This window comes from Triturus cristatus, chromosome 4_1, assembly GCF_964204655.1.
Source record: "Triturus cristatus chromosome 4_1, aTriCri1.1, whole genome shotgun sequence".
Classification (NCBI taxonomy): domain Eukaryota; kingdom Metazoa; phylum Chordata; class Amphibia; order Caudata; family Salamandridae; genus Triturus; species Triturus cristatus.
The window spans coordinates 597,509,005-597,535,434 of record NC_140585.1 but is presented as its reverse complement, the minus strand read 5'-3'; the positions used below and the strand labels follow the sequence as shown (position 1 = coordinate 597,535,434).

Here is a 26,430-nt window from a genome sequence, read left to right as displayed (position 1 = left end):
TTTTATCCTAGAGGATCTTTACTGGAGAACTCGGCCAGGAGAGCAACTAACAAATTTCCCTTGAATGAAAAACATGATGGATGTGAAATCGGGGTGTACAAAACCAAGGCGAACAGACTGTAACTGTAAATAAGGGGAATGCTTCTCTTAGGAAGCCAGAGCTCAGCTGCTGTTCAGCACAAAAAATGTCTCTCTATATCACAAGAAAACAATAAGAATGGTAAGAAATGTGCTGTGTCAGGGTTAGATGGAAGGTACAAATGTGCCATTTGAACATGACTCAGCAAGTCCCATCAAGGGTGTGCATCTGGTAGGGCACGTGGTAGGACAAGCTGGCGTCTGCACCAAAAACAAACCAAGCGGTGCCCTTAACTACAGAACACCACAAACAAACTCCCCACCCACACCAGGTTGCATGTGTGTTACGAGGGCGGTGCGTGGAGGAGGAGTCCTTGCAAATATCAACGGACGCACAGAAACACGGACCAACTCCACTACACACAGTGGAAGTAACGATAGCTGGCACAGAAGGCGAATAATGCAGTAATCTCGAACACTTTGCACGGACATTATAAAACACACAATCTGGTATTTAAACAATCTGGGATACCAATAATTGCCCTCCCATTTGGGTACCAAAAACCTCCTCCCTGCCCCCACCTGCTCACAACCAAGGGCTACTTTAAGTAAGCTGGAGGCGAGTTTGCGCGCCGGCTTTCCTTCAAGCAGTCCACATTTAAACTTCTCAACGCACGTTTTATTATTTAACAACTATTCAGGATACGGTGGCATGGTCATGCAGCAGCTAGAATGCAAGAAGCGGCTCAGGCACTGTAGCCATCTTACAGCGAAGTCACCAGGGTACAGCGTACACCGTCTAATCTTAGACTCTTTTTTATCTTTAATTTTCTGCAGGAATACATTTTGAATTTATAACAGAAATATGTATGCGGCATGATAACAAATGGTACACCATTGTTTAGTGCCGCCTGTACCAGAGGAGGCGTGTGTCTTATTGGTCTTGCTGGGATTTTTTGAACGAGCGCCTCACATCTGTCACTGCATGTTGGGTGAAAGTATTGATACTCTAATTAGTACTGCACTCAGTCTTTCGAGGGAGCGCAGGATGCTACGGTGGGGGGACGGGGTGTTTGCAGGTGGGAAAAGGAACCGGGGCGCAGAGTCCTTCCGGAGGAAACGTGGGGGTGCAGTCTCAGGAGCCCTGCATAAGCCCGCTATACGAGGTAACATGAAATGGCAGCCTCTCTGGGCTCCCTGCATGCAGTCGCTCAAAGCGCACACTAGCAAAGTCCCTCAGACCAGCACACCGTTGTTGCTCCCGAGGTATCCAGGCATCCATTCAGTCGCTGCTGGTGTGAGAGAAAGCCCGACATGCCGCCTCTCCAGCAGCCCGCTATCAGAGGGAGTCAGGGTGTTCGTCCCTCTGCAGAGATGGCAGAAGGCGGTCTCTCTAAAAATCCTACTACCACAGGGAGCCTCGGAGCGGGGAACCCTGTGTGCACAAAGCAAGAAGGCAGGAGGAGGAGAAAGGGTTAAGGAGTGGGTGATGCGGAGCCGGGCTGCTGGCTCCCGCGCTGGAGGTGTATAGGCAGCCAGAGAGGAGACTGCCTGCAAGGAGCGCAGGTGGCGCCGGCACTCTTACAGGGATCAGAATGTGAAGAAAAAAGTGCACACCCACTAATGAAGGAGTGTGTGTACTGCCGCCGTAAAAGATCAAATCCCGCTGGGCGGGGCCAAAAGGAGACAAGGCGGCAACAAGGAGGGACTAAGAAGCCACCTTTGCAATCGTGAGCCTGCGTTTTGCATGGAAGATGACACCCGCCAATGAGAAAGATGGGCGGGGCTTCAACTCCGCCTCCGAGTGCTTCGGAATCTGTATTGATTCCAAGAAGCTCTTGTAGAACAAGAGCAGCGCATGCGCTGCTCACGTCAGGACGAGACCTAAAAATACATGGTGTAAAACACACAAAAAATGAAATTTCACACATATGCAAACCAGTACTAACTACGACAGCAGACTAAACAAAACAACTTCTATTGGCCTACTTCTCCCAGGAATCGAGAAATCCTTTAACATTCCTAGAAAGCTCAAGTTCCCAGCAATTACATAGCACCCGGGAATTACTATTCCCATCAGAAACGTTGTCTCACTGAACCAAGCCCTTACCGTTTGATTGAAACACCGTCTCTTCACACATGATCCAATCTGGACTCTTCACTCGCACTCAATCGCCCACACCATAATCATCCAAGACACTCTCCAAAACTACCTTCTTCGCAGTCCCTTTAGACTACATTGGTCGCGATTTGCACCCTCTCTTCACTTCAAACAAGGATTACTACATTACACTGTGGGGCGTAGTCCAAATACAAGGTATACATTCCCTAATACAATGCTCCATGTCCCGGTCCAATCCTGACCACCAATATAAAGCTCTGATGAATCTCTTAGTGGCACTCATGCCAAGGAGGCCATAATGCGCTTACTTCACAACATGTTCCCTCAATTCTGACAGCACCACCAATAACTCCCCTCGCATCAACACATCTCCCACAGCAGACAATTCAACACACACCTGGTGAAAATTCCCTTCATTCGCTGAAACTTCTCTGGCCAAAATGTACTCCCATACCTCTTGCAAAACTATATCATTTGTCAAAGCCCTCACCCATTCCTCATGTGAAATCCTGTCCTCAGTGACAACATTCACACTGGCCACCATCACTTCATCAAGACTATCATCCAAGTCTTCACTCTCAGCATCTGGCAATCTAGACAGTCAGGCAATACATGTTTCTGCCCTGGAAGATACTCCATCCTATAGTTGTATTCTAACATTCTCATCACCCAAAAACCTATTCTGGCAGAAGCTCTTTCAGCGCCTTTTCTTGAAAAGACATCACTCAAAGGGCGATGATCAGTACAAATCACAAACTCAGTCCCTCACATAAATATCTTGAAAGGATTGGCTCCCCAAAAGCAAGCCAACCCTTCCATCTCAATTCTAGAGTATTTCTTCTCTGCATCCCCTTAGAGGTCTTGACACATACGAAATAGTAATATCTCTACCATTCCTGCTCTGCAACAACACCACCCCCAAACCTACACAGCTGGCATCAGTTTTTATAAAGGACATATCCTTAGTGTGAAAAGGTTTGGATGCAATGCTCTTTTTGAGCTCTGAGAACTCCTTCTCCCATTCATCACACCACACAAGCCTTTCATCTTTGGGTTTTCTCTTAAACTTTGTTTATTCTGCAAACATGGGAATACATCTGGATTCATATTCTGCTAGGCCCAGAAATACCCTGTAATTTAATTTTAATTTAATTTAATAACGATTTCTAAAGCGCCTGGTGACCCAAGGGCATCCCCGCGCTATAAGAATTGTGATCCTGTTGAGGGGGAGGGAGAGAGGAGAGACACAGAGCTGTAGATTCACATGCTTTGCATACTTCTGCCATCTAGTGTTGGGGCCGGATGTTTGCAAGTTGTTTTCCTTCAAAGAAGTCTTTTCTAGTAACAAGGTAAGGTGACTCCTCCTTTCGGTGATAGTGCGCATGGGCATCGAGTCCATTGTTAGATTGTTTTCCCGCAAGAGGGTGAGAAAGGAGTAAGTGTAGTATAGAGATGTCCATGCATATGCAATGCGAATAATAAGAACTGCAACAACCATAGGTGTCCAGGATGGAGGGAGGGCGCATGTGAATACACCTCTACATACCAAGAACAGATGCTTACAGGGTAAGTAACATCCGTTTGAGGCATGTGTACTGTAGATACACATGCCTTGCCTACACTGTATAGCAGTGCCCTCCAAAAGCGGTGGCTAATCAGTGGATGTTGCAGTTGTTTGAAAAAGTATTCTTAGCATTGCTTTTTCCTACATTGGCTTGTAGACGTGCTAGTACATTCAACACAAAGATGTTTGGCAAATGTGAGGGTGTGGACCATGTAGCTGTCCTACATGTATCAGCTATGGGAATGTTGTCTAAAAAGGCCATAAATGCTCCTATTTCGCAGGTAAAATGTGCTCAAGGAGGTATAGCTAAAGTTTGTTCAGCTTCAATATACCAAGTTTGGATACATTTAATAATTCATCTAGATATACCGGATTTGGAGATAGGTTTACCTTTATGAGGTGGAGCAAATGCAACAAAAAGTTGTTTTTCGAAAATCTTTAGTTTGATCATGTAGTTTAATAGAGCTCTTATGACATCAAGTGTGTGTGGAGCCATTTCTGCTACTGAATCAGGTTGAGGGAAAAACACAGGTAATTCAACTGATTGGTTAATGTGAAATGTAGAAACTACTTTTGGAAGGAAATTTGGGTTTGTACGACTAAGTACTCTGTCTTTATGGAGTTGAAAGAAGGGTTCTTCTACGGCTAATTCCTGTAGTTCACCAACACGTCTTAATGACGTAATAGCAATTAGAAATGCAACCTTCCATGAAAGAAATTGTAGTACACAATTGTGTAATGGCTCAAAAGGTGAGCCCATAAGTCTTATGAAAACAATTTCAGGTTCCAGACAGGTGCAGGTGGTACCGTGGGTGCTATTATTCTATTAAGGCCTTCCATAAAAGCCTTAATTACTGGGATAAATGTCTGTTTTGTAGATTTGCAGCTACTGCTGCAAGGTCTAGTCGAATGGATGTGTAGGTTAATCCAACTCGCTGTAGATGCAAAAGGTAACAAATAATATTTTGTATAGATGCATCAATGTTATTATTACAATATATAACAAATATTTTCCACTTTGCTGCATAGCAAGCTCTAGTGGTAGGTTTTCTTGCTTCCTTAAGAATTGTCATACAATCTGGTGGTAGATTTAGGTATCCAAACTCTATGACTTCAGAAGCCAGATCGCTAGGTTGAGCTCCTTGGGGTTTAGATCTATGATTTCTCCATGGTTTTGAGTGGGAAGGATGGGAGTAAGGTGCGATTTTTGGTGTTGAACTACCAACAGTTCTAATAGTGTGGTGAACCATGGTTGACAAGCCCATGTGGGAGCCACTTGGATTAGTAGGAGCGATGTCTGAGTTTCCGAACTAGAAATGGCAGGAGAGGTGGAAAAGTATAAGCAAATATCCCTGACCAGTTCATCCATAGGGCATTGCCTTTGGATAGATGGTGTGGGAATCTGGAGGCAAAGTTTGGACAATTTGAGTTCCCTTCTGTGGCAAAGAGGTCTATTTGTGGAAATCCCTATTTCTGGAAATATGGAAGGGGAACCTGGGGATGAAGTTCCCATTCATGTACTAGTTGCTGCATCCTCCCGAGGAGGTTGGTAAATTGGTTGTGCAGGCCAGGAAGAGGTTCTGCTAGACGATTAATTTTGCGATGTATTGCCCAACGCCAAATGTCCTTAGAGAGGCTTTGTACATAGTACATGGCTGTCATATTGTCCATCCGGACTAGGATAACTTTCCCTACACAGTGAGGCTGAAAAGTTTAGAGCTAGTTTAACTAGAAGCTCCAAGTAACTGATGTGGAGACTTCTGTGGTTGGTGTCCCATAAACCTTGAATTGTTAGATGATGGAGGTGAGCACCCCAACCTGTGAGAGAGGCATCTGCTGTTAGCACGACTTGTGGAATGGGTTCGATGAAAGGCCGCCCTCTTGATACATTTTGTGTGTTCCACCACTGCAGAGAGCGATGAGTGCGGCTGTCTACCAACACTAGATCTGTTAATTGACCATTTCATTGATTCTACTGACGTGCTAAGCAATCCTGTAGGATGGATTTGTGATCTGGCCTGAGGCACTAATGCAATGCATGATGCCAAGTTCCTAACAGTTGCATGAAAGCCCTCACTGGTAGGTATTGGTTGTTTTGAAACTGTAGTAATAAAGTTTGAAAGTTGTGAATTTTGGCTGAATTGGGTGAGTGTTTAGTGTTGCTCCCAGATAATGTTTGTAGTTGTGATGGTTGAAGATGGGATGTTTGTGCATTGACTGTAAATGCCAATTGATGGAGAAAGTTTATGGTATCTTGAGTGTGTTGTAGACACTTTCTCTGTGTGCTGGCTTTGATGAGCCAATCGCCAAGATATGGGAAGACATGAATTTGTTGCCTTCTGAGATGAGCTGCTAATACTGCTAGTTATTTTGTGAATAATTTGGGTGCAGTAGTTACTCCGAATGCAAGTACTTGGAGTTGATAATGTTTTTCGGCTATTACAAATCTGAGATATTTGTGATGTGCTGGGTGTATCGGACTATGGAAGTATGCGTCCTATTCTAGTGTGGACATAAAGTCGCCTTGTTGTAAAAGTGGTAGCACTTGTTGAAGGGTGACCATATTGAAGTGCTCTGACAGTATGTATAGGTTTAACGGTCTGAGATCTAGGATTGGTCATACAGACCCATCTTTTTTGAGGATTGGGCAGTAAAGTGAGTTAATTCCTGACCCCTGATGATGCAACTGAACTGGTTCGATATCTCCTTTTGGTAGAAGAGCTTGTACTTCTTGTTTGAGAAGCTGCTGGTGTTGTAGCAAGAGTTTGTGAATGCCAGGTGGAATATTGGGAGGTTTGCTGGTAAGCTCCAGGCAAGAACATGTTGGATAATATCCAAAACCCATGTGTCTGTTGTTATTGATTGCCAAATGGGAAGAAACTGTGTAATCTTACCCCGACAGGTACCAATGGTTGGAGGGAAGTGGTAGCAAGTCACTGTGTTAGAGGACTGGGCCCTTTTTTGTGTTCTTCTGGGAGATAGTTTAATAGTTGTTCCATTTCATCCCAATGAGCTCTATGATATTTGAACGAGAGCCCTTGTGCATTAGCTATACGCCAATGGTTGGCTGATTGAGCAAATACTCTCTTCCCTGATGCATCTATAAGTTTGGATTCTTTATCTGGAAGCTCCCCCGATATTTTTTAATGTGCCCTTTTACGGGCATTTGACACCACTAAGTAATCCAAACTGTGTCAGAGGGAGGGGGTTTATATTTCTTGTCCACTCTCGGTGTTAATATTCTTGCTCAAACTGGACCTTCAAAAATATCATTAGTGTGCCTTAACATACCTTTATGTTTTACAAAGATCAGGGAACCCAAATAGTGGTCGAGGACCTGGGGTACAGAATGTTTTAAGAAACAGTGGTCCCTAACCATTCGCCATCACGCTGCAAACTTCATTCATTACCCGCTGCAGACTTTACTCTCTCTTGGTGTGAATCGACTATTCACGCTGTAATGTTAGCGGCCACTAACTCTCCTCACCTTCGTGGTTGACATTCCACCCTTCTACCTGTGCCTCTAAGTACATCCAGGGGATAATTTCTCCCATAGATTATTAGTGACTCTTACAATTACCAGGACCAAGAACTTTCTCCGTCTCAGCTCTAAGCTTCACGCTGAGTTGAATCCCAGAACCTCGTTCAATAGGCAATAGCGTCAGGCACTATTTGTCTTGTCCTGAAGAAGATCCCGGCATTAAGTTAGAGGGGTCAAAACGTCGTTGACATCTCGCACTCTGACATAACCGTATATTTTGCAATATGTGCCAGGGTGGTCTAATGTATTCTTTGTTGGCCTAATTTTTGTAATTTTTCTGGCCACACCTTCTGTATTGCCTGAGCTCTTTTCGTTCTAATGATATATATGCCCCCACTTGTATGTTTTCTTTCACTTTTACATTAAATGACTATGTCCAGTTGGACAGCCAAATAAGATATCATTGCATTTCTATATACATGAAGTTTCACAAAAGCTTTTTTGTTAAGGACCACTGTTCCTTAAAACATTAACACTCCTTTAAGCATAGGCAACATTTGTGTAGTTTTGAGTAAACTTCCTAAGGAAATCTTCTAGTGTCTCCTTACGTAAAGGCACTCCATGGCAATTAGCTGCCCTGGCAATTAATTCCTGATATGCAGTACTATCATCATAAGGGGAAGGTTTTGCTGGATATAGATCAGGGTCTGTATCTTGAGGTGGATCTATATTTTACTCACCCAATGGATCTGATGGTGGCTGATTATCATTGTCATCATCCTCCTCTATATCGGGATCTGTGTTAGGAGAACCCGATGGTGTAATGTGTAAAGGATCTGTATCTGGTATAATGGGTATTGGTGAAGAAGGTGGAGGACTCTGAGGGATCCGAATAGGGCTAGTAGCTATGTCCTTTTTCTTTTTGAGAGGAATTCTGTATTCAGTGTTTGCTTTTTTTTTTTAATGGTACTACTGGTTTAGCTGTTATGTGTCCCAATATCAGGATTTATGTGAATCTTCTTTTGTTTAGGATTCAGCTTTTCCCTCATTTTCTCCAAAATCGGCTCCGGTGACTGTAAGGGAGCGCCTTTTTATTTCGGCGCAGAGCTTTTTCTCTTTTGATCAGAGATGTTTCAGAACTGAAGGGGTAGCATCTCGGCTAGAGTTAGAGCCAGAAAGCTTGACTTGCTGTTTCAGTACCGAGCTGGAAGGCGGGGCATTTGAATCAGAGTCTCAGTGCCAACCATGGCCTGTTGGAATTGGTTGCCCAATCGCCAATTGTTTAGTTGGAGCAGGTTTGGTGAGCAAAGGGACTTTGGTACTCACGGCACCCTGTCCAGTCCGAAAGTCTTGGGAATAGATTTCGATCTCCAATTCGGAATCGGAGTCCTTGAGGCAGAAGGCCTCTTCTTCCTCCGCTGCCATTTCTTTCTGCTCCTGCTCGATGTCCTCACCGAAGATATCAGGAGTTTCTTGGATACTTAATTGCTGCATGTCTCTCCGTCAAGCCCGCGGTCCCGCAGTGTCTTCTTGGAACGGAACAACATACAAGCGTTGCAGTCTTCCTCTTTATGTTCCAGGGAGAGACAGAGATTACAGACCTTATGCTGGTCGATACGCAGATTTTTGAAATGGCATGGAGGAAAGATTTGAAATGGCGTACGTTCCATCGGCGGAAGGCTGGACGCTGGTTCTTTAAGTAGAAGCAGAGGAAAGAGATAGGCCCAAAGGCCGTGGTTGAGAGTTTTTTCAATATAGATCTGGTTTTCTTAAATTTCGACACAAAAAGGTGGAGACGCGATAGAAAACAATAACGAAGAGGGTAGAGTGAATTGTGCACCGAAGGGATCCTGATTAACGGTTTTGAATCGGAGCGCCACGATACACGTCCGATCCCGATGGCGGAAAGAAAATTTAACAATGGAGTCGAAGCCCAGGCACACTTCACCGAAAGGAGGAGTCACCTTACCTTGTGACTGGAAAAGACTTCTTCGAAGAAAAACAACTAGCAAACATCCGGACCCAACACTAGATTGCAGGAGTATGCAAAGCATGTGTATCTACAGCACACATGCCTCGAACATACCTTAACTCCTTTGATGGTACAACATTTCCCCAATATCAGACAAAGGATGTCTGTCAACCCGAACAGCAGCGTTTGGCCCCAGCAAATAAACACAAAGTCGCATATTCACATCGCTTTTCTTGGCAATCACTATGGAAGCAAACCATTCTAATGCCTCAATCTCCTCAATCATTTCCTTATCACATAACCTCTGCAACTCTTGGCGTAAGGGCTCTTCCAAGAAGAGAGGAACATTGCAGGGCTTGTGAGCTTTGGGAGACACACCATCCTTTAGTACAACTTTATGCTTGAATCCTTTGAGCTCACCCAACTCTTCTTGAACACCAAAGAATACTCATCCTCCACAAGTGTCCTTCCCACATCGCATACTCTAGGATGCGCACCCAAAACAACCAGGATGGTTTGAGTCAAGTTGCATGAATAGATCGCTTTGCTGTGGCCACTCAAATAAGCAAGACCCTTACTTCGCAAAATAAACCTTCGAGGGAACCACCACTCCCTTGAATTTTAATCAGGTCCTCAATGAATCCCAACAGATATATGGTTTTATTGCCATGTGCCACCAATTTCACATCCGGAGGATTGAGAATATGATTTGGGAATCTGCCTAAATGCTCTTCTCCAATGAGTGAATATCTGGTTCCAGAATCTGCCATCACCTTCACATATTCACGAACAATTCTGATCGAGCAAAAGGGACCATCTGCTTGACAACTCCCACCTGCTGCACCTACAAAATTACATCCTGACAAATACTTTCTTCACTACAACCATCTACAGTATTTACTGCACCTTTTGTTTTTCTTATGCCAACCATTCTTCCACGACACACACTGGCGAAATGTCCCTGATTTTTGCATTTCCTGCACATCTGCCCTACAGCAAGACAACAGTCATCTGTCGCCAAATAACCCTTTAACCCACACTTTTAGTAAGTCACATTGCTTTTATCCACAACTTTAGTAGAATTCCCCACAGCGTCCTCTTTCATACACTTCGGAAACTCCTTTTTAACAACTTCAGTTGTTTCCTAAGTCGCTAATTCCTTAACTTGTAGGTTCCACTGCCTACATTATGTTCACCACCTCCTGCATGGTTAATCCCTCAGTGTTGAACAATTTTTCATGCACCTTTTTATGATTAGCTTTCAACATCAATTGGAATGTAAGCATTTTGTTAAGGAAATCTTTGTAGTTGAGTGGCCACAAGTGATCCTAAATTGGTAACATAGGTTTCCAAAGATTCACCTGGAAATGGTCTCCTTTTAAGGAATTGAAACCTCTCCATCACTTCATTGTTTTTCCGAAATTCAAACTCATTTGAAGCAATGCCCTGTTGTATTAATCCATCTCATAATTTTCTTCTTCGTCATCGATGAGAGGTGAAAGATATTTCAATGTAAGTCTTCCTTTGGCACCAATACAATATCTTAACATAGCCAACTTTCTGGATGCAGTAAATACGTCACCCCACTGAAGCCTGGATATAAAGTTTAGTCATCCCATGATTTAAGTGGCTTACCAGGAGCATTCAAAAATATGTAGGTGCCAGGAATCCTTCCATAGTCATAGAGAACAAAATGTTCCATTTATCAATATATATCCTTTAATGACAAAACAGTAGCGGTTTTTATCCTGCACAGCACACACACGCCTCCTTAAATTCTCTAGAAAATTCAGCAAGGCAATGCTTGATGGCCAACTGTCAGTCATTTATACTCAGCGCACCACAAGCGATAAATACTTTTCCAAAAACAGATGACAGAATGTAGAGCCCGCGTAAACTCACGACGCAGCACCACGATATATCACACAAATATGCTGGAGACTTCCTGTAGCTTAAACGATGCCTGACAGCAGGATTGACGCGCATGTCACATGACAGCGTATGCAGCAGCTCGTGGCAACAGATAGAGTTACTTACAATAAACTTAATAATTCCAGAGTAACAGCAAGTCTGTGGTTTACCCTACCTTCAGGGTAAAAATCTGCACTTCGTCGCACGATATTCTAGTCAGACACAACAAGCTCAGTCAAATGTGCATCACAGGGTCTTTCTGCAGCACTGCTCCCGGTCCAGAGTGGGTCTGCTCCTCGTCGCCAGAAATGCACCCTCAAATCATGAAAAACACAATGTGTATAATGAAGGCAAGCTCTTTATTCTGTATAGATCCAGACAGGGAGGAAGCTTTCCTGCAACTGCCGCCTCACACTTTCCAGATCGGAACTCTCCCACCTCTACCTTCCAAAACAGGCTGGAAGCAACACTGAGGCATACAGAGCAGGCAGGCTCATCACGCTCTGGTGAAAGACAGAAGTTGCAGACCTGGTGGCTGTCGGTCCAGGGATACTTGGAGTGACACTGTGGGCAATTTTGAAATGGACCCATTTCCATCATAGATCTTCATCCTTGAAGAGTAAAAAATGGAAAATGTGGCACAAGGGCCCTGTTCGCTGAGACTGACGGAAGTCACGATGAGAGGAACCCAGAGGAGATGCAGATTGTTTGTGCCAATTAAAGAGGATAGACCATAGGAGTCTAACAATGAACCTCATGAGGCATAGACACAGAGCACGATCGGTAACCTATCTAAACCCAGCAACGGAAAGGAACCAGTCTAACAATTGAGTTGATGCCCATTACCAGTCACTATACCTCGCGACTCAAAAGACTTGTTAAAAAAAAAAACTAACTTAAGTAGCAGGAGACAGCACCCTCTAGAACACTCCCAAGAAAGGCTCAGTTCCTTAGATTTTCAAGTACAAGTGAGAAATGTTATACCTTGAGGAAATAAGGGAAGCCTCACAGGGGATGAGGGTGGGTCGCATGGGAATCTATGAAAATTAACAATACTGGAGAACCATAGTTACATGCAAGTCATTTTCTTCTCCAGTATTGGATCTTTCATAGATTCAACTTCTTGAATCACAGTAGCTAGCAGCTGCACAGGATAAATATATATATATATATATCTATATGGGTCTTGTCATCTCACAGTGCTAGTCCTATGCTTAAAGACTTTGCTGTAGAAATGGCAAAAGACTTTGTCCCTTTCTATATCTGTGTGGATGGCACTGTGCTAATGCTTAAAGATTTTGATAGAAAAGCAGACATTTGAGGTGAGCAGATCTAGAGTGTCGCTGGGGTTGAGAGTGCTCTATACAGGAGCTGCTTTCCACCTAAACTTGAGAACTACCCAGAGTTCTTTGAGTCTTTTTTGCATAATTTATGCATCATTATGCCTGAAAGGGTATTATTTTGACATATAATGCGTGTTCCCTTGCGTCTGGACAAAGCTATACCTCTCTGAAGAGCTCTAATTAGAGTGAAACACGGTGTCAGGGGTTGCTTTTACTCATTTCAGTTTGGCTTGGTTGGTATGTTACCAATTCAAGCACTAATACTGTGCCCCGAGTGGTAAATGGCTTTTGTCATTTTACAGCTCGGCAGGGACAGCACTGTGCTGTAGAAATGGCAAAAGACTGGTGAGCAGATCTAGAGTGTCGCTGGTGTTGAAAGTGCTCTATACAGGAACTGTTTTCCTCCTAGACTTAAGAAATACCCAGAGTTCTGTGATATATATATATATATATATATACACACACACATACACACACACATACATACACACACCCATAGAGGATGGTGGGTCACAATATACATGCATACACTAACATATATAGAACACAATGCAGTTGTTTATCACTAGTATATCAACAAAGTAACATGCAAAAGAAAAATAGCATACCATAACTTTATAATGGGAAAAACACATAATGAAGAAGGAAAAATCACCTCTAAGAGTAGAGGCCTACCTTATTGAAATAGACGACGTAAAACCGCCTGTCCTACAGCTGCTTCGCTGTAAGTTGCTGTTACACCTGGCATCATTGGTGTGAGTTTCCCCTGTATGTTTCCCTTTACCTCCTGTTATTTTAGTTTAAGTTGGACTTCGTGTTTGCTGGTATAGATGCTTTGGGCACTTAGCCACTGCTGTTCAGTGCCAAAGTGCAAGTGCTCTCTTTGTAAATTGTTGTTATGGACTGCCGATTCCATGATTGGCATATTTGAGTTACTAGTCCCTAGTACAGTGTACTGTGTGTGCCCAGGTCCTGTAAAACAAATGCTGCTAGTGGGCTTGCAGTACTGATTGTGCCACCCACATAAGCAGGCTGTAAATGTAACTCAGGCCTACCATTGCGGAGCCTGTGCACAGTCCAGTAATGCCATGTCAACCTGGCAAGTGCACCCACTTGCCAGGCCCTAACCTTCCCTTTTCTTACATGCTAGTCACCCCTAAGGTAGGCCCAAGGTCCCCCTGTGGGCATGGTGCAGTGTATGTGAAAGGTAGGCTACGCCCTGAGGTGAGTGGCATGTCCTGATAGTGAAAAACTGCCAAATTTGTTTTTCACTATTGAAAGGCTAGCTGTTCCCATAGTACAAAATAACTACCCCTGGGGACAAAGTAGGAAAGTAAAGTTTAGTATGCCTGAACTCAGAATGTTAAAATGCATCTTTTAGTGAGGGTGATTTTAACATTTTGCGTTTGTAAAACCCTCTTTTAAAAAGTAGGTATTTTCTTGCTTAGCCATCCAGTGTGCCTCTGCTAGGATGCGTATTGACTGCCTGGCTTTGGAGTGACAGGGGCTGAGGATGTGCAGTGGCCCCAGAGTGTCTGGATGAGTCAGGGATGGGCTGACTAGACCTGGCTGCATTTAGAGTAGTCTGCCTTCCACAATGCTGTCTCAAACTCCTGCCAGGAAGCTGCACCAGACAGGACAGAACTGATTTTGGCTTGGCAAAAAGCTCAGCTGCCACAAAGAACAAAGGATATTACTGTATAAAAAGAGGGCCCCAGACCCCGACGTTTAGATCACTTCTGAGAATCAAGAGGAACCTTTGCCAAGGAGAAGACCTGGCAAAACTGAGTAGGAATGCTGCCCCTGTGCTGTTTGCTGTTTGGGGTTAGCCTGTAGTGGCTACATTCTGCCACAGAAAGGAAAAAGGACTTCGCTATTTGCTGTGTCCCCTGCTTGAGGAAGATCTCCAAGGGCTTAAAACTGAGCTTGCCTTCTGTTCTGAAGTCACAGGGAAATACAAAGACTTAACCATCAGCTCCCCTGAAGTTCCGTGCTGGGAGTTGTGACCTGCTAAGAGGTGCTGTTGTTTTGGACCACTGGAGGCTATTTGCCGCTGGGAGCTGGAAAAATAACGCAACTTCACGAAGCGCTATGAATCCACACCTATTTCCGACGCATCTCTGAAGAAATCGTCGCAGCGCCTGCCCGCGGCTCAAGAAATTGCCCGTTGTCCGCATCGAGTGCATCGATCTCCGAAGTCCAAGATCACCGCACTCATTTCGATGCAAGCCGTGCTGTGCGGCTGCAAGAACCCATGCATCGTCCCAGATCGTCGGATCACATGAAGGCGCCAGGTCGGTCGCAACATTAGGAGACGCAGTAAGAAACCGACGCATCACCTCCCCAGCGCAGCAGTAAGGAACCAACGCATCACCTTCCCTGAGAGTAAGGAACCGATGCATCACCTTCCCTACGGCCCTTTTTGTTTGTGTGCGTGATGCATCCAAGGTATTTTGTGTGGAATCAAGCTATCCTGGCTGAAGAGGGGTGAAACCCCGAAACCGGTCCTAGGATGCTTATTTCCATTCCAGGGAGGACCTGGTTTGGCAGTTCGGGCTGGACTGTTCCCATGAGGCACAGGGTCAAGACTGATTTGCATATGACTGGGTTCAAACTGGAATGGCATTGTGAGCAAAACAATGATGGATTTAGGCCCAGATCTCTGTACTGGGCTGAATGTATGACATTGTTCTGCATTCTGTCCATCAACTGTTGTTTTTGCATCTGGAGATGAGAGGGCATAGCGGAAAAGAGTAAGCAAAGATTCTGGACTATCGTATCGAAAACACATTTCCCCATGACCCACTCAGAGTTTCTCTGCTGGTGAACAACAGGCATTTCTGGTTCTCTTGAGATGCAAAGAGGCCTAATTTGGGTGTTCCCCATTTCTGGAAGATGGAGTCGAGAATAATCTGATCGGGACCCACTCTGGGTATGCCCAGACGTGAGTCCCGTGCTCACTACGCCACTGGAGTCAAGCTATCCTGGCTGAAGATGGGTATGCCCAGACGTGGGTCCCATGCTCACTACGCCACTGGAGTAAAGCTATCTTGGCTGAAGAGACAGTTTGGGCAGGACTGTTCCCATGAGGCACAGGGTCAAGACTGATTTGCATATGACCATGTCTGAACTGGGGTGGCGTGGTGAGCAAAATAACAATGGATTAAACCCAGATCTGTGACTGGGGGTGAATGTTTTGCCAATGTGAAACATTCCATCCAACATCTTATGTGTTTTGCTGTTCGCCCTATGTGGGAAGGGTATGCCCAGACGTGGGTCCCGTGCTCAATACGCCACTGGAGTCAAGCTATCCTGGCTGAAGAGGGGTGAAACCCCGAAACCGGTCCTAGGATGCTAGATTCCGGTCCAGGAAAGACATGGCTTGGCAGTTCGGGCTGGACTGTTCCCATGAGGCACAGGGTCAAGACTGTTTTGCATATGGCCATGTCTGAACTGGGGTGGCGTGGTGAGCAAAATAACAATGGATTAAACCTAGATCTGTAACTGGGGGTTAATGTTTTGCCAATGTGCAACATTCCGTCCATCATCTTGTGTGTTTTGCGAGTTCCCACTCGTGACATGTTTGACCTATACAGCGCAAGGTGAATGCTGGGTTGTTTCTCACTCCTGGAAGACTCTCTGCCTTGATGATGTGATGCAGTAACACCCACTCACAGATATTCTGAGCTTCCAAAGATAGAATCTGAGACCTCATTCCTTCCTGCTTGTTGAGAGGAGTGCATGCAGGTGGTATTGTCTGTGCAAATGAGAACTGAGGACGCTGGTATTCTTCGGAGAAATAACTGAAGAGCCAAGAAAATTGACCTCAATTCCAGTAAACTGATGTGCATCTTGGAGAGAGAGAGAGAGACTCAATTTGCCACTTACTTGAAGGTCCTGAAGGTGGGCCTCCCAGCCATCTAATGAAGCATCCATGGTCATAACGAACTTTGGAAGTTCAGAGAAGAATGACAGGCCCACAGAAAGATTGCGGACAGACTGCCACAAAGGAAGTACTTTTTTTTAATTTAATTATCGGAGTGATCTGAAGAATATCCTCAAATGATCTGGTTATCTGAAACCATTGCCTGTCCAACTGCTCTTGAAAAGGTCTCATCCTTAGACGTGCGTGAGGCACCAAGAGTATGGCAGAGAACATCATGCCGAGAAAGGATTTGAGGAGACGGACAGAAGCGAAATCATCTTTGGATAGACTGTGAGACAGAGATAGTATGCTGTTCTGTCTTTCTGTGGATGAGTGCCTTGTTTTGGAGGGTATCCAACATTGCTCCAAGAAACCTTATCCGTTTGGAAGGTGTAAGAACAGATTTTTGGTAATGGACTGCAAGCCCTAGAGAGCGTAACAGCCGTAGGAAATGGCCTCTGAGGCCTGATGAAGAGAAGAAGCCTTCACTCGCTAATCGTTGAGATATGGGAAGATCTGCACGCTTCTTAATCATAGGTATGCTGCCACGGGGGCGATGCACTTGGTAAAAACACAAGGAGATGAGCGGAGGCTGAGAGGGAAGGACTTTGAACTGATACTGCGTGCCTGCCACAGTGAAATGGAGGAATCTTCGATGTTTGGGATGGATAGAAATATGGAAAAATGCATCTTGTAAATCGAGGCTGCCCAAAAAATCTGAATGGTTCAGAAGCTGTAATATCTCCTGGAAAGTTACCTGTTATAATCTCCTGTTTTCTCTCTTTTCACTTTTGGTACGTTCCATGCTCCCCTCCTTTCCCTCTTCCTTTGGGCTCTTTTCCTGCAAGTATTTGTTGAGCTTTCTGAGGTCCAGAATGGGACGCCATTCTCCCAATTTCTACTTCACGGGAAGAAAACGAGAGTATAAGCCCCTTCCCCTTTGCGAGCGTGGTACAGATTCTATTGCTCCTTTTTGTAGCATGACCAATGATTTTTTCTTTAGTAACTAAAGATGGGATGGTGGAGATTTTTGAGGTCGGTGAGGAGGTGGTATTGTAACAAATTCCAGGGTATGGCCATATTTTATTATATCCAATGCTCATCTGTCTGTGGTAATTTTTTCCATTGACTGAAATAGCGTGAAATGCGAGCTCCTCTTGTTGAAATGATAATGGGGAGAGCAGCAGGCGCTGAGACCGTGTCACTGTTTCCTAATAGTATCCCTGGACTGCACCGGTTGTTTCCGTCTGGGTTACATGGAGTAAGCAGCCTGTGGTGGTGCAAGATATGTTTGTTGATGCTGGTAGGAGGGGCGAAACAAGGAATAAGTCTGAGGTTGGCATTTTTGGTAACCTCTGTGAAATTAATAAGTTCCCTTACCATATACTCCACAAAAGAGTGTCTTCCTGTATAGGAACATACACAAAGCCTTAGCCGTTTCGGTGTCTGCCTCAATGGTCTGCAAGGCATCATCAATATGCTTACCAAAAAGCACATCGCCATCAAAAGGCATATCTAGTATTTTGCTTTGCACCATAAGGCGAAATGTTGTTGCTCTCAACCACCCTTGTCACCCAAGGACAGCCACTCCAGCGATCTGACGAAAGGCTAGAGAAGCCGCTTCAATGGAAGCATCTATGATCTCTGATGCAGACCTCTAACCTTTAAGAAGAATTTTTCTTGCTGCTAGTCTTTTGTCCACTGGAAGGAGGTCCCCGTACACAGCGATATCAGACCACATTAGGCAGTCGTATCTTCTGAATATCGCTAGCGGGTTAGCCGCGTGCACAGTAGTGCCTGAGGTGGTGGTAAACCTCTTGCCAATATTAACAAGGGGCCTTCCTTCCTTCCTTGTCAGGAGGTGCAGTGATAGGTGCTGAAGGATTCCTTGACTGCCGTTTGCAGCTTGTGTTATAACAGAATATGGTTATGGATGCCCTACCAGACAAGCTGGCGCATCATCAGGAGCCTTATATTTATCTATTCTATAATGGGTATTGCTCTCACAGTCTTCCGAGATAAATCTTTAAACTCACAAAGAAAGCAGTCAGGCTGCTCGACAGTCATTGATAACTGAAAGCAAGAAGCTGCTCTTTCCACCAATGCTTGGATGCTGCCAATGTCCTCTGGCAGAGAATCCGCTGTGTGAGGAGATGGTAAAGTAGTGTTGAGATAACATAGTCTTCCCATCATTGCCTGCTGCTCTTGCACCTTGAGGTTCACCTTCCTCTATCTCCCCATCATCAGAGGTATCATGTTGCTGTGAAGGTAAATCACTATCGGTCACAGGTGACGTTCTAGGAGAAGGCTCAGACATGCGTGGCAGAGATGTCGGTGGAGGCCGAGGTGGAGGGGCACTCGATGAAGGAAAGAGTACGATAGGCCTGCAACATGTATAGCAATTCTTGGACTAATGCCACAGAATGATGGCCCATGGGTTCATGAACATGCCACATGTATTGCATCTTTTTATGTGGAGTGGGAAAGTCCTGTAGTTAATAAACCATATAGTCGTCTTCTTTATCATCCTGATACTTGACAAGAAGCTGAGAGAGACTGAACAGGGCCAAACATTTCATCTTCATCAGACTCCTTCAAAAAAGCTGAGGCAGAGTCGAAACCAAGGAAGGATTTTGGAGAAACCACATCGTCGACGGGTATAAAGGTGTTAGTTGTAACGTCGATGGTCGCTTGAAGCCAGGAGTAGCATACAGTGTAGTCAGCTTCATCGACAGCAGCGGTGTCTGTTTCATCGATGAGGACCAAATAGGAACAGAAGACGAAATAGTCATTGCCATCGCCAATGATGCAGCAACAGTTGTCGTTGCGGTCGTAGTCGAAGAAGTGGTTGTTGACGGAACAAACGTCATTGACGAGGATGCCGGTGTCATCATTCGTGAATACATCATCGACAAGGAAGTCACCGGCGGAGATGGGAAATTAGCCGTCGCTGAAAGCATTGTCGGTGGAGCTGCTGTCGACAGCATAGCAGTATCCTTATACCGATGAAGTTTGACAACGAGATCTTCGACGACAAAGAGGAAACATGCCCGAACGGCAATTTCTGTGCTGACGGGGACCAAGAGGATGGTGCCAAAGATACAGAGACCGTAATCTTTATAGATGGCTCTGAAGAGGTTTTCTCATGTTTAGAGGTCAGATGGCTTTTCTCCTCAGTATGAAATAAATGCTTATCTTTTTGTGAGGGACCTGCTTGCTTCATGACGGGACTTTTTGGAAGCCTTTGTACTAGAAACCTCAAGAGATTCTTGAGCTCTCACTCTCCTTTTAGATCTTTCCAGAGAGGTATAGGAGGCAAAGCTCCCCTCATCATCAGAGACAAAATTAAACTTATTTTTCAGTCTCTGCAGCCAAATCAACAACCTACCCTGTCTTTAAGTTCAGAAGGTTCTCCAAATCTTGCAGTCCTTTACTTTATGCTGGGGTAGAGACAGTAAATCTTATGGGGGACTTCAGCATGCAGTCTCTTCCTACCGCATGTTCCACACGACTTGAAGAGACCTTTTTTTGAAGAATCCAACATTTTCAAGATCTATGTTAATTTTGAAGATAAAACGGAGCAGAGCTCAGGGAGACTCCCTGTCACACTACGTTCAGTAGAAAATCTTAGTGCTATGAGCCTTTCTTGGGAGTATTCTACAGGGTGCTGTCACTTGATTGGCTGTTACTTAAGTTTTTTTTTTTTTTTTTTTACATTGTAGCCTATGATAATATCTACTGCTTTTATAAGGATACCATGAGACTCCCACTACGACGATAAGGGGATGATTCAAGCATGTGAATCTATGAAAAATCCAATACAGGAGAAGGTATTTGTTGCCTACTTCAGTAAAAACTCTTTCTTGCACTCCATAGTAACAGTACCTGAGGAACACTGAGACCTCTTTAAATAAGACAATACAGCAGTCAACAGATGAAAGTGGCCTGTTAACTCATATAAAGTGTACCACACAGATTTTTATCAAGCATGAAAAAGGTATATAATGAAATCTTTAAATTATGCTGTACCTGGTGGACTATGTGTGATGTGATGTTGGGTAGTTTCTACTATTCCGGTGGATCTGCAAATTGTTTGGACAACTTGAACTAAGGGCTTGGTGTCTAGACTGATACCGGACACCCCAGCAGGATATGTTGGCCTAGAGACCAGCTAGCTCACAGTGCCACTGTAAGCCCCCTAACCTACCAGGGAGCCATTTGTACAGAACATTTCGCTCAGTCACACGTGCCCACTTATTCTCAGAGTAATATACAGAGAATACACAGTGAGACGTTATAAATTATATTTATTAAACCAACGTTATTCTAGCATAAAATACATGTACTGCAGTGATTATTAGACAGAAGCAGATACACGGGATTGCAAGCACAAACGTGTAAACAGTAGATATAGTTCTACCAAGGTGCTAAACAATTGTATATATGCAGGCATATAAACAAGACAGTAATCTAGCGCACTCCTACTATGTGAACCCTACTCGCAGTGTACCTAGAGTGTGTGTAGGATTAAAACCAAGAATCCGTCCAAGGGGTGATCCAACCACATTACATGATGGGATAGAGTGAAGGACCACGCCTTGATCATGAACTGGACACCCCTCACGAGATGTCAGGTTGCTGCGTGGGGATTTCTCAGCATGCAAGGACCCTCTGTGTCAGTGGAAGTACCTCCTCTACTAATCTATTGTTCATCTTTTATAATAAAAGCAGGCTTGCGATGTGCACATAGATTAGTCATGTTATGGATACGTAGATAGCCCTGTCGCCCCGTGGATGAAGACCTTGATGACATTTGTACGTAGTGCGAAACAAGACTTTGTACATGATGTTGAGGGCGTTGTGATAATGTTGCACGAAGATGGATGTGAAAACAAGTTTGGTTTCAGAGTAACTAACCCAACAATGTCGTGCATGCAAATATGTGCAAAAGGTCACAGCTGGAAATGTTATTTGTGAGGACAATGTAAGAATAAGCTGCTTTGCTACATGGACCTAACTCAGGAATATAACAGCGAGGCAGTGGAATAGTTAGGGAAAAATCAAGCTGCCGTGGACCTTACGAATTACTGTGGCCACAAGTATAATGCACGAGCTCAAACCAGGAGTACTGCTGCCAAAAATGTTGACCATGTAAAATCGCCATTTTTTTGTCCTTCATAATGGTTATGAGAGGACTAGTAGTTCTCACCTGATGTTTCAGGACATGTTCCATGCATGAGGCCAAACATGTTTCCACAGGCTTTGCTCACAGCAGCCATTTTAGCCAGTACAGGCAGATTATGAATTACAAACGAAACTTCGTTCCTCTGCTGTTTGGCTAAATTCTGTGCATGGCCAAGAATACCAAATCCTGTGATATCCGTAGCTGCATGTGCATTAAATGTATGCATAAGTCCCGCAGCTGAAAGAATCACATAGAAAAAAAAACAAACTTTAAATCACTTTCTAGTACAATCGTAGAAAAGTATGCATTCGAATAATTACCAACTTCCTTAGTCATTCATTTGTTTACGTTGTGGCTAGTCATTAAGTGAGACTACAGATTTGTCTACAGAGGGTCTATTAAAATATCTAGCTAATGCATCCTATCAGAAAAGCAAAAGGAGGCAATTAGTAGAAAACAAGTATGTTACTTACCCTGAAATCATCTATTCGTAGTGAGTAATTCTGCAGATTCACATGCTATACACACTCCTGCCATGTAATGCTGGGCTAGGATTTTACATATTTTTCTTGAAGAAGTCTTTTTATTGCTGACGTGATGTCAAGTCTCCACCTCCTTCGAAAGAAAGTGCATGTCCAACAGCTCCATAGTTAGATTGTTTATTTTTTTGCCTGCCATGTTGGCGAGTGAGGATGAAGTTATGAAAGATAGTTATTGGTGTTAAACATGCGTGGAACAAGATCTTATGTATATGTAACGATCCATATGTGTAAATTTGACACCACCTTATACCTGCCTGGGGGGCGGGAGGGAACATGTGAACCTACAGCACTACACACTACAAATAGATTCTTACAGGGTAAGTAACATACTCCATTCGTAGCACGTGTTGGCTGCAGATAGACATGCTTTGCATAGACTGTAAAGCAGTACACCTCTCAAGGTGGCTCTAGGCATTAAATGGTGGAGATGCTTAAAATAATGTTTGGAAGGCTATTTGTCCTAGAAGAGCCTGTCGTCTAGCATGAACATCCACACAACAGTGTTTCGTGAAAGTGTGTGAATTTGACCAAGTAGCCGCCTTACTAATGTCTGTTAAGGGGATTTTTCCTAAGAAAGCCATTGAGGCATCGTTCTTTTTGGTAAAGTGAGTTCTTGGAATGGTTGGTAAAGATCTTTTAGCCTTCACATAACAAATCTGGATATACTTTACAAGCCATCTTGCAATTCTTGCTTTAGAAGGAACATGTTAATTACCCTCTAAGCATCTATTCGTAGCGTGCACTACAGTAGATTCATATGCTTAGCACACTCCTGCCATCTAGTGTTCGGCTCGGACGTTTGCAATTTGTTTCTAGTCAAGAAGTCTTTCGAGTCAAGAGGTAAAGTAACTCCTCCTATAGTCTGCACGGCGCTTGTTCATCGATTCCTTTGTTAGACAGTTTTTGGCTCATCAGGTGAGCTTAGGATAAGAGCAATACAGAGATAGCAAAGTTTAACATGCAGGTTATAGTTTGATAAAGAGAAGTGTTTAATTATAGTAGTGTGTACGTCAGTCAGATTTCGAGGAGAAGGGTAAGCGCATAGTGCGCTTCATGCTACGAATAGATGCTTACAGGTTGAGTAACATGATCCATGCGTAGCATGTGATGGACGTAGATACATATGCTTAGCATTGAATGTAAAGCAGTGCTCATCTAATGCGATGGCTAGCTCGTGGGTGATGTAGATATTTGAAAGAAAGTTTGTAATACAGCTTGATCCACTCTAGCTTGTTGGATAGTTAAGACGTCAACACCATAGTGTTTTGTGAATGTATGTGGGTAATTACATGTAGCTGCCTTACAGATATCAATTAGCTGAATGTTTCCTAGGAAATCCATAGAGGCTCTTTTTTTTACATGTGGAATGAGCTCTTGGAGCTGCAGGTAGCAATTGCTTAGCTTTGTAGTAGCAACTTTGTTTGCATTTTACGATCCACCTTGCAATTCCTGCTTTAGATATTGGTGAGCCCTTTCGAGAGTTTGAAAACGATATATAAAGTTCTTGAGTTTAAAAAAGTTTTTTCCTGTTGATGTAGTATATTACTGCTCTTTTAACATCTAGTGTGTAGCGCTCTTTCCGCCACTCTTACTGGTTTCAGAAAGAAGACTGGGAGCTAAATGCTCTTGTTTATATGAAAAGATAAAACTACTTTAGGGAGAAATTTTGGACTTGTTCTTGTAGCAATTCATCTGGAAGGATTTAGAAGGAATGTTCTTCCAGAGCGAGCGCATGAATTTAACTTATCTGTCCGAGAGATGTTGTAGCCACTAAGAATGCCATCTTCCATGTGAGGAACTGTATATCGCATGAATGTAGTGGTTCAAAAGGAGGCCCCATAAGCCTGGTGAGAACTATATTAAGACGCCAGCTGGTGCTAGTAAGATGGAGGGAGGAATGCCTCTTTTCAATCATTCTATAAAGGCTTTAATACCTGGAATCTTAAACAAAGACGTGTTGCCTGTTTTGCATGTATACAGCAAGTGCTGCTAAGTGTAACCTAACAGAGGTGTGTGTATGCAAGACTTGCTTGTTGTTAATGGAGTAGACAGACAATAAGGTCTTGTACCATAGGGGATAGTAGTTGGATTTGTTTTGCTAAACAATAATGCACAAATCTCTTCCATTTAGCTGCATAACATGCCCGTGTGGTAAGTCTGCAAGCTTGTTTTAGAACGCTAATACATTTTTGGGAAAGACTGAGGTGCATGAATTCTAAGACTTCAGGAGCCAGATCACTAGATTTAATTGTTTGGGGCGTGTGGCTCTTCCATGGTCCGGAGTTAGAAGACGTGTCCTGATGGGCAGCATCTCGTGTGGCAGAACTGATAGTTATAGTAGGGTTGTGAACCATGCTTGTCGAGCCCATGTTGGGGCTATCAGAATTAGTGTGTGGAATGTTTGCGTGAGTGTCAGAACCATGTAAGGAATGAGTGGGAAGGTAGGAAAAGCGTAAGCAAATACTCCTGACCAGCTGATTCGTAGGACATTGACTTTGGATTGTGGGCGAGGAAACCTGTTGGCTAGCTTTGGCATTTTGAGTTCTGGTGTGTGGCAAAGAGATCTATCTCTGGGGTTCCCCACCGTTGGAAGTATGAGGGGAGCAGTGTTGTACCAATTTCCCACTTGTGCCCCTGCTGCTGCATTCTGTTGAGCATATCCGCAAAGTCATTTTCCATCCCTGGTAGGTATTTTGCTAGGAGGTGGCAGTTGCGATGTATGGCCCAGTGCCATAAGAGCTGCGCTATGCAAGAGTGCTGTATACTAGACCCACTTTGTGGTGGTAATGTTGAAAAGCTTTGAGAGATAACTGAATTGTAGGAATCTCTAGATAACTGATGTTGAGGACCACTTGCAGCACACTGCAAGATCTTACATATGTGCACCCCAACTGTGCATGTATGCGTCTGTCATAATGGTCACATGCTGAACAGGAGCTTTTAAGGGCCGACCCTGCAACAGATTGCTGCCGTTCCACCATGGCAGAGAGCGATGGGTTGCTGGCCCCAACACTAGATCTTGTAGGTGCCCCTCCGCCTGAGCCAAGTCTTTGGAGACATGGTTGTAGGGGGCGCATAGACATTCATGCATGTGCTACTATTGAGATACACGAGACTCATCACTGTTTTGACTGTGAAGTAACTATGTGGTTGAGAAATAGGCAATGCAAGCTGGAACTTTTGTACTCTTGCAAGACTGAGGTAAGCTTTTGCTGTGATAGAGTCTAGGGTTACGCAGAGGAACAGCTGCTCTTGTAAAGGTTGGAGGTAGGATTTTGTAGCATTGGTCATCAAGCCCAGGTGGTTTAGAAGGCTGATTACCTTTGGAGTGTCATGCAGATATTGTTGTTTGCTTGCACACTATCAGCCAATCGTCTAGGTATCGGAACATGTGTGCGCCCTATTCTGAGATAAGCTGCTACTACTGTGAGACATTTTGTGAATACTGTTGGTGCAAGAGTCACTCCTAATTGCAACACTTTAAATTGATGAAGTTGGCCACTTACCTGAAAGTGTAGGTAGCATTGATGGGCTGGATGTATAAGTATGTGAAAGTAGGCATTGTTGAGGTCTATGGCGGTCATGAAATCTCCTTGCTGCAACATGACTTCTTGGAGCGTTACCATGTGGAAGTGCTCTGACAAGATGTACTTGCTGAGTGGCCTGAAGTCTAGTATACGCCTTAAGGTGCCATCTTTCTTTGGAATGAGGAAACACAGTGAGCATAACCTGTGTCCCTGGTGTTGCTTTGGGACCGGCTTTATGGCTCTCTTTTGAAGTAGAGCTTGAACGTCCTCTTGTATGAGTGTTTGATGTTCAATTGACATTGCTAATGCTCGCGGTGGGATATTGGGTGCAAGAGATGCGAGTCAGAGACAATACCCATCCTTTACTTTTGACAGGACCCACTGATCTGATGCAATGTGTACCCACTCCGGGTGGTAGTTCAGCATTCGTCCCCCTAATAGTGGTGAGTTGGGAAGGAGAAAAGAATAGTTCATATTTTTATCTCTCCTAAGGACCCATGTATTGCACTGGGGCCCACATGTATTGAAGGCAGATGTAGTGTCTCGTGCCGAATCGAACTTCCTCTCTCTTACGGAAGATAAAAATATGAACTATTAGAAACTTCCACGGATATTCAGTGGACCTAGAGACATAGGAAAACACTCTTCCTTTGGGCAGTTTCAAGTAAGTTCTTGGAAATAAGTACTATTACTGAAGCTTGTTGGTTTTTTGGAAATTGCCACTTTTCAAATAATCTTTGCCCTGATGAAGTTCCCAATATGGGAATGAAACGCATTGGC

At 44.0% G+C, this 26,430-nt stretch overlaps 1 protein-coding gene across 4 annotated transcripts in view; it reads right to left on the bottom strand.

Moving 5' to 3' along the window:
• Positions 1 to 26,430, bottom strand: part of SEPHS1 (selenophosphate synthetase 1) — a 326,681-nt gene that overhangs the window by 54,078 nt on the left and 246,173 nt on the right. For all 4 annotated transcript variants that reach the window (XM_085652954.1, XM_085652953.1, XM_085652955.1 and 1 more), the window contains exon 8: positions 21,606 to 21,818. In XM_085652954.1, the coding sequence (XP_085509080.1) occupies positions 21,606 to 21,818 (213 nt within the window). The remainder of the gene's footprint in view (positions 1 to 21,605; positions 21,819 to 26,430) is intronic.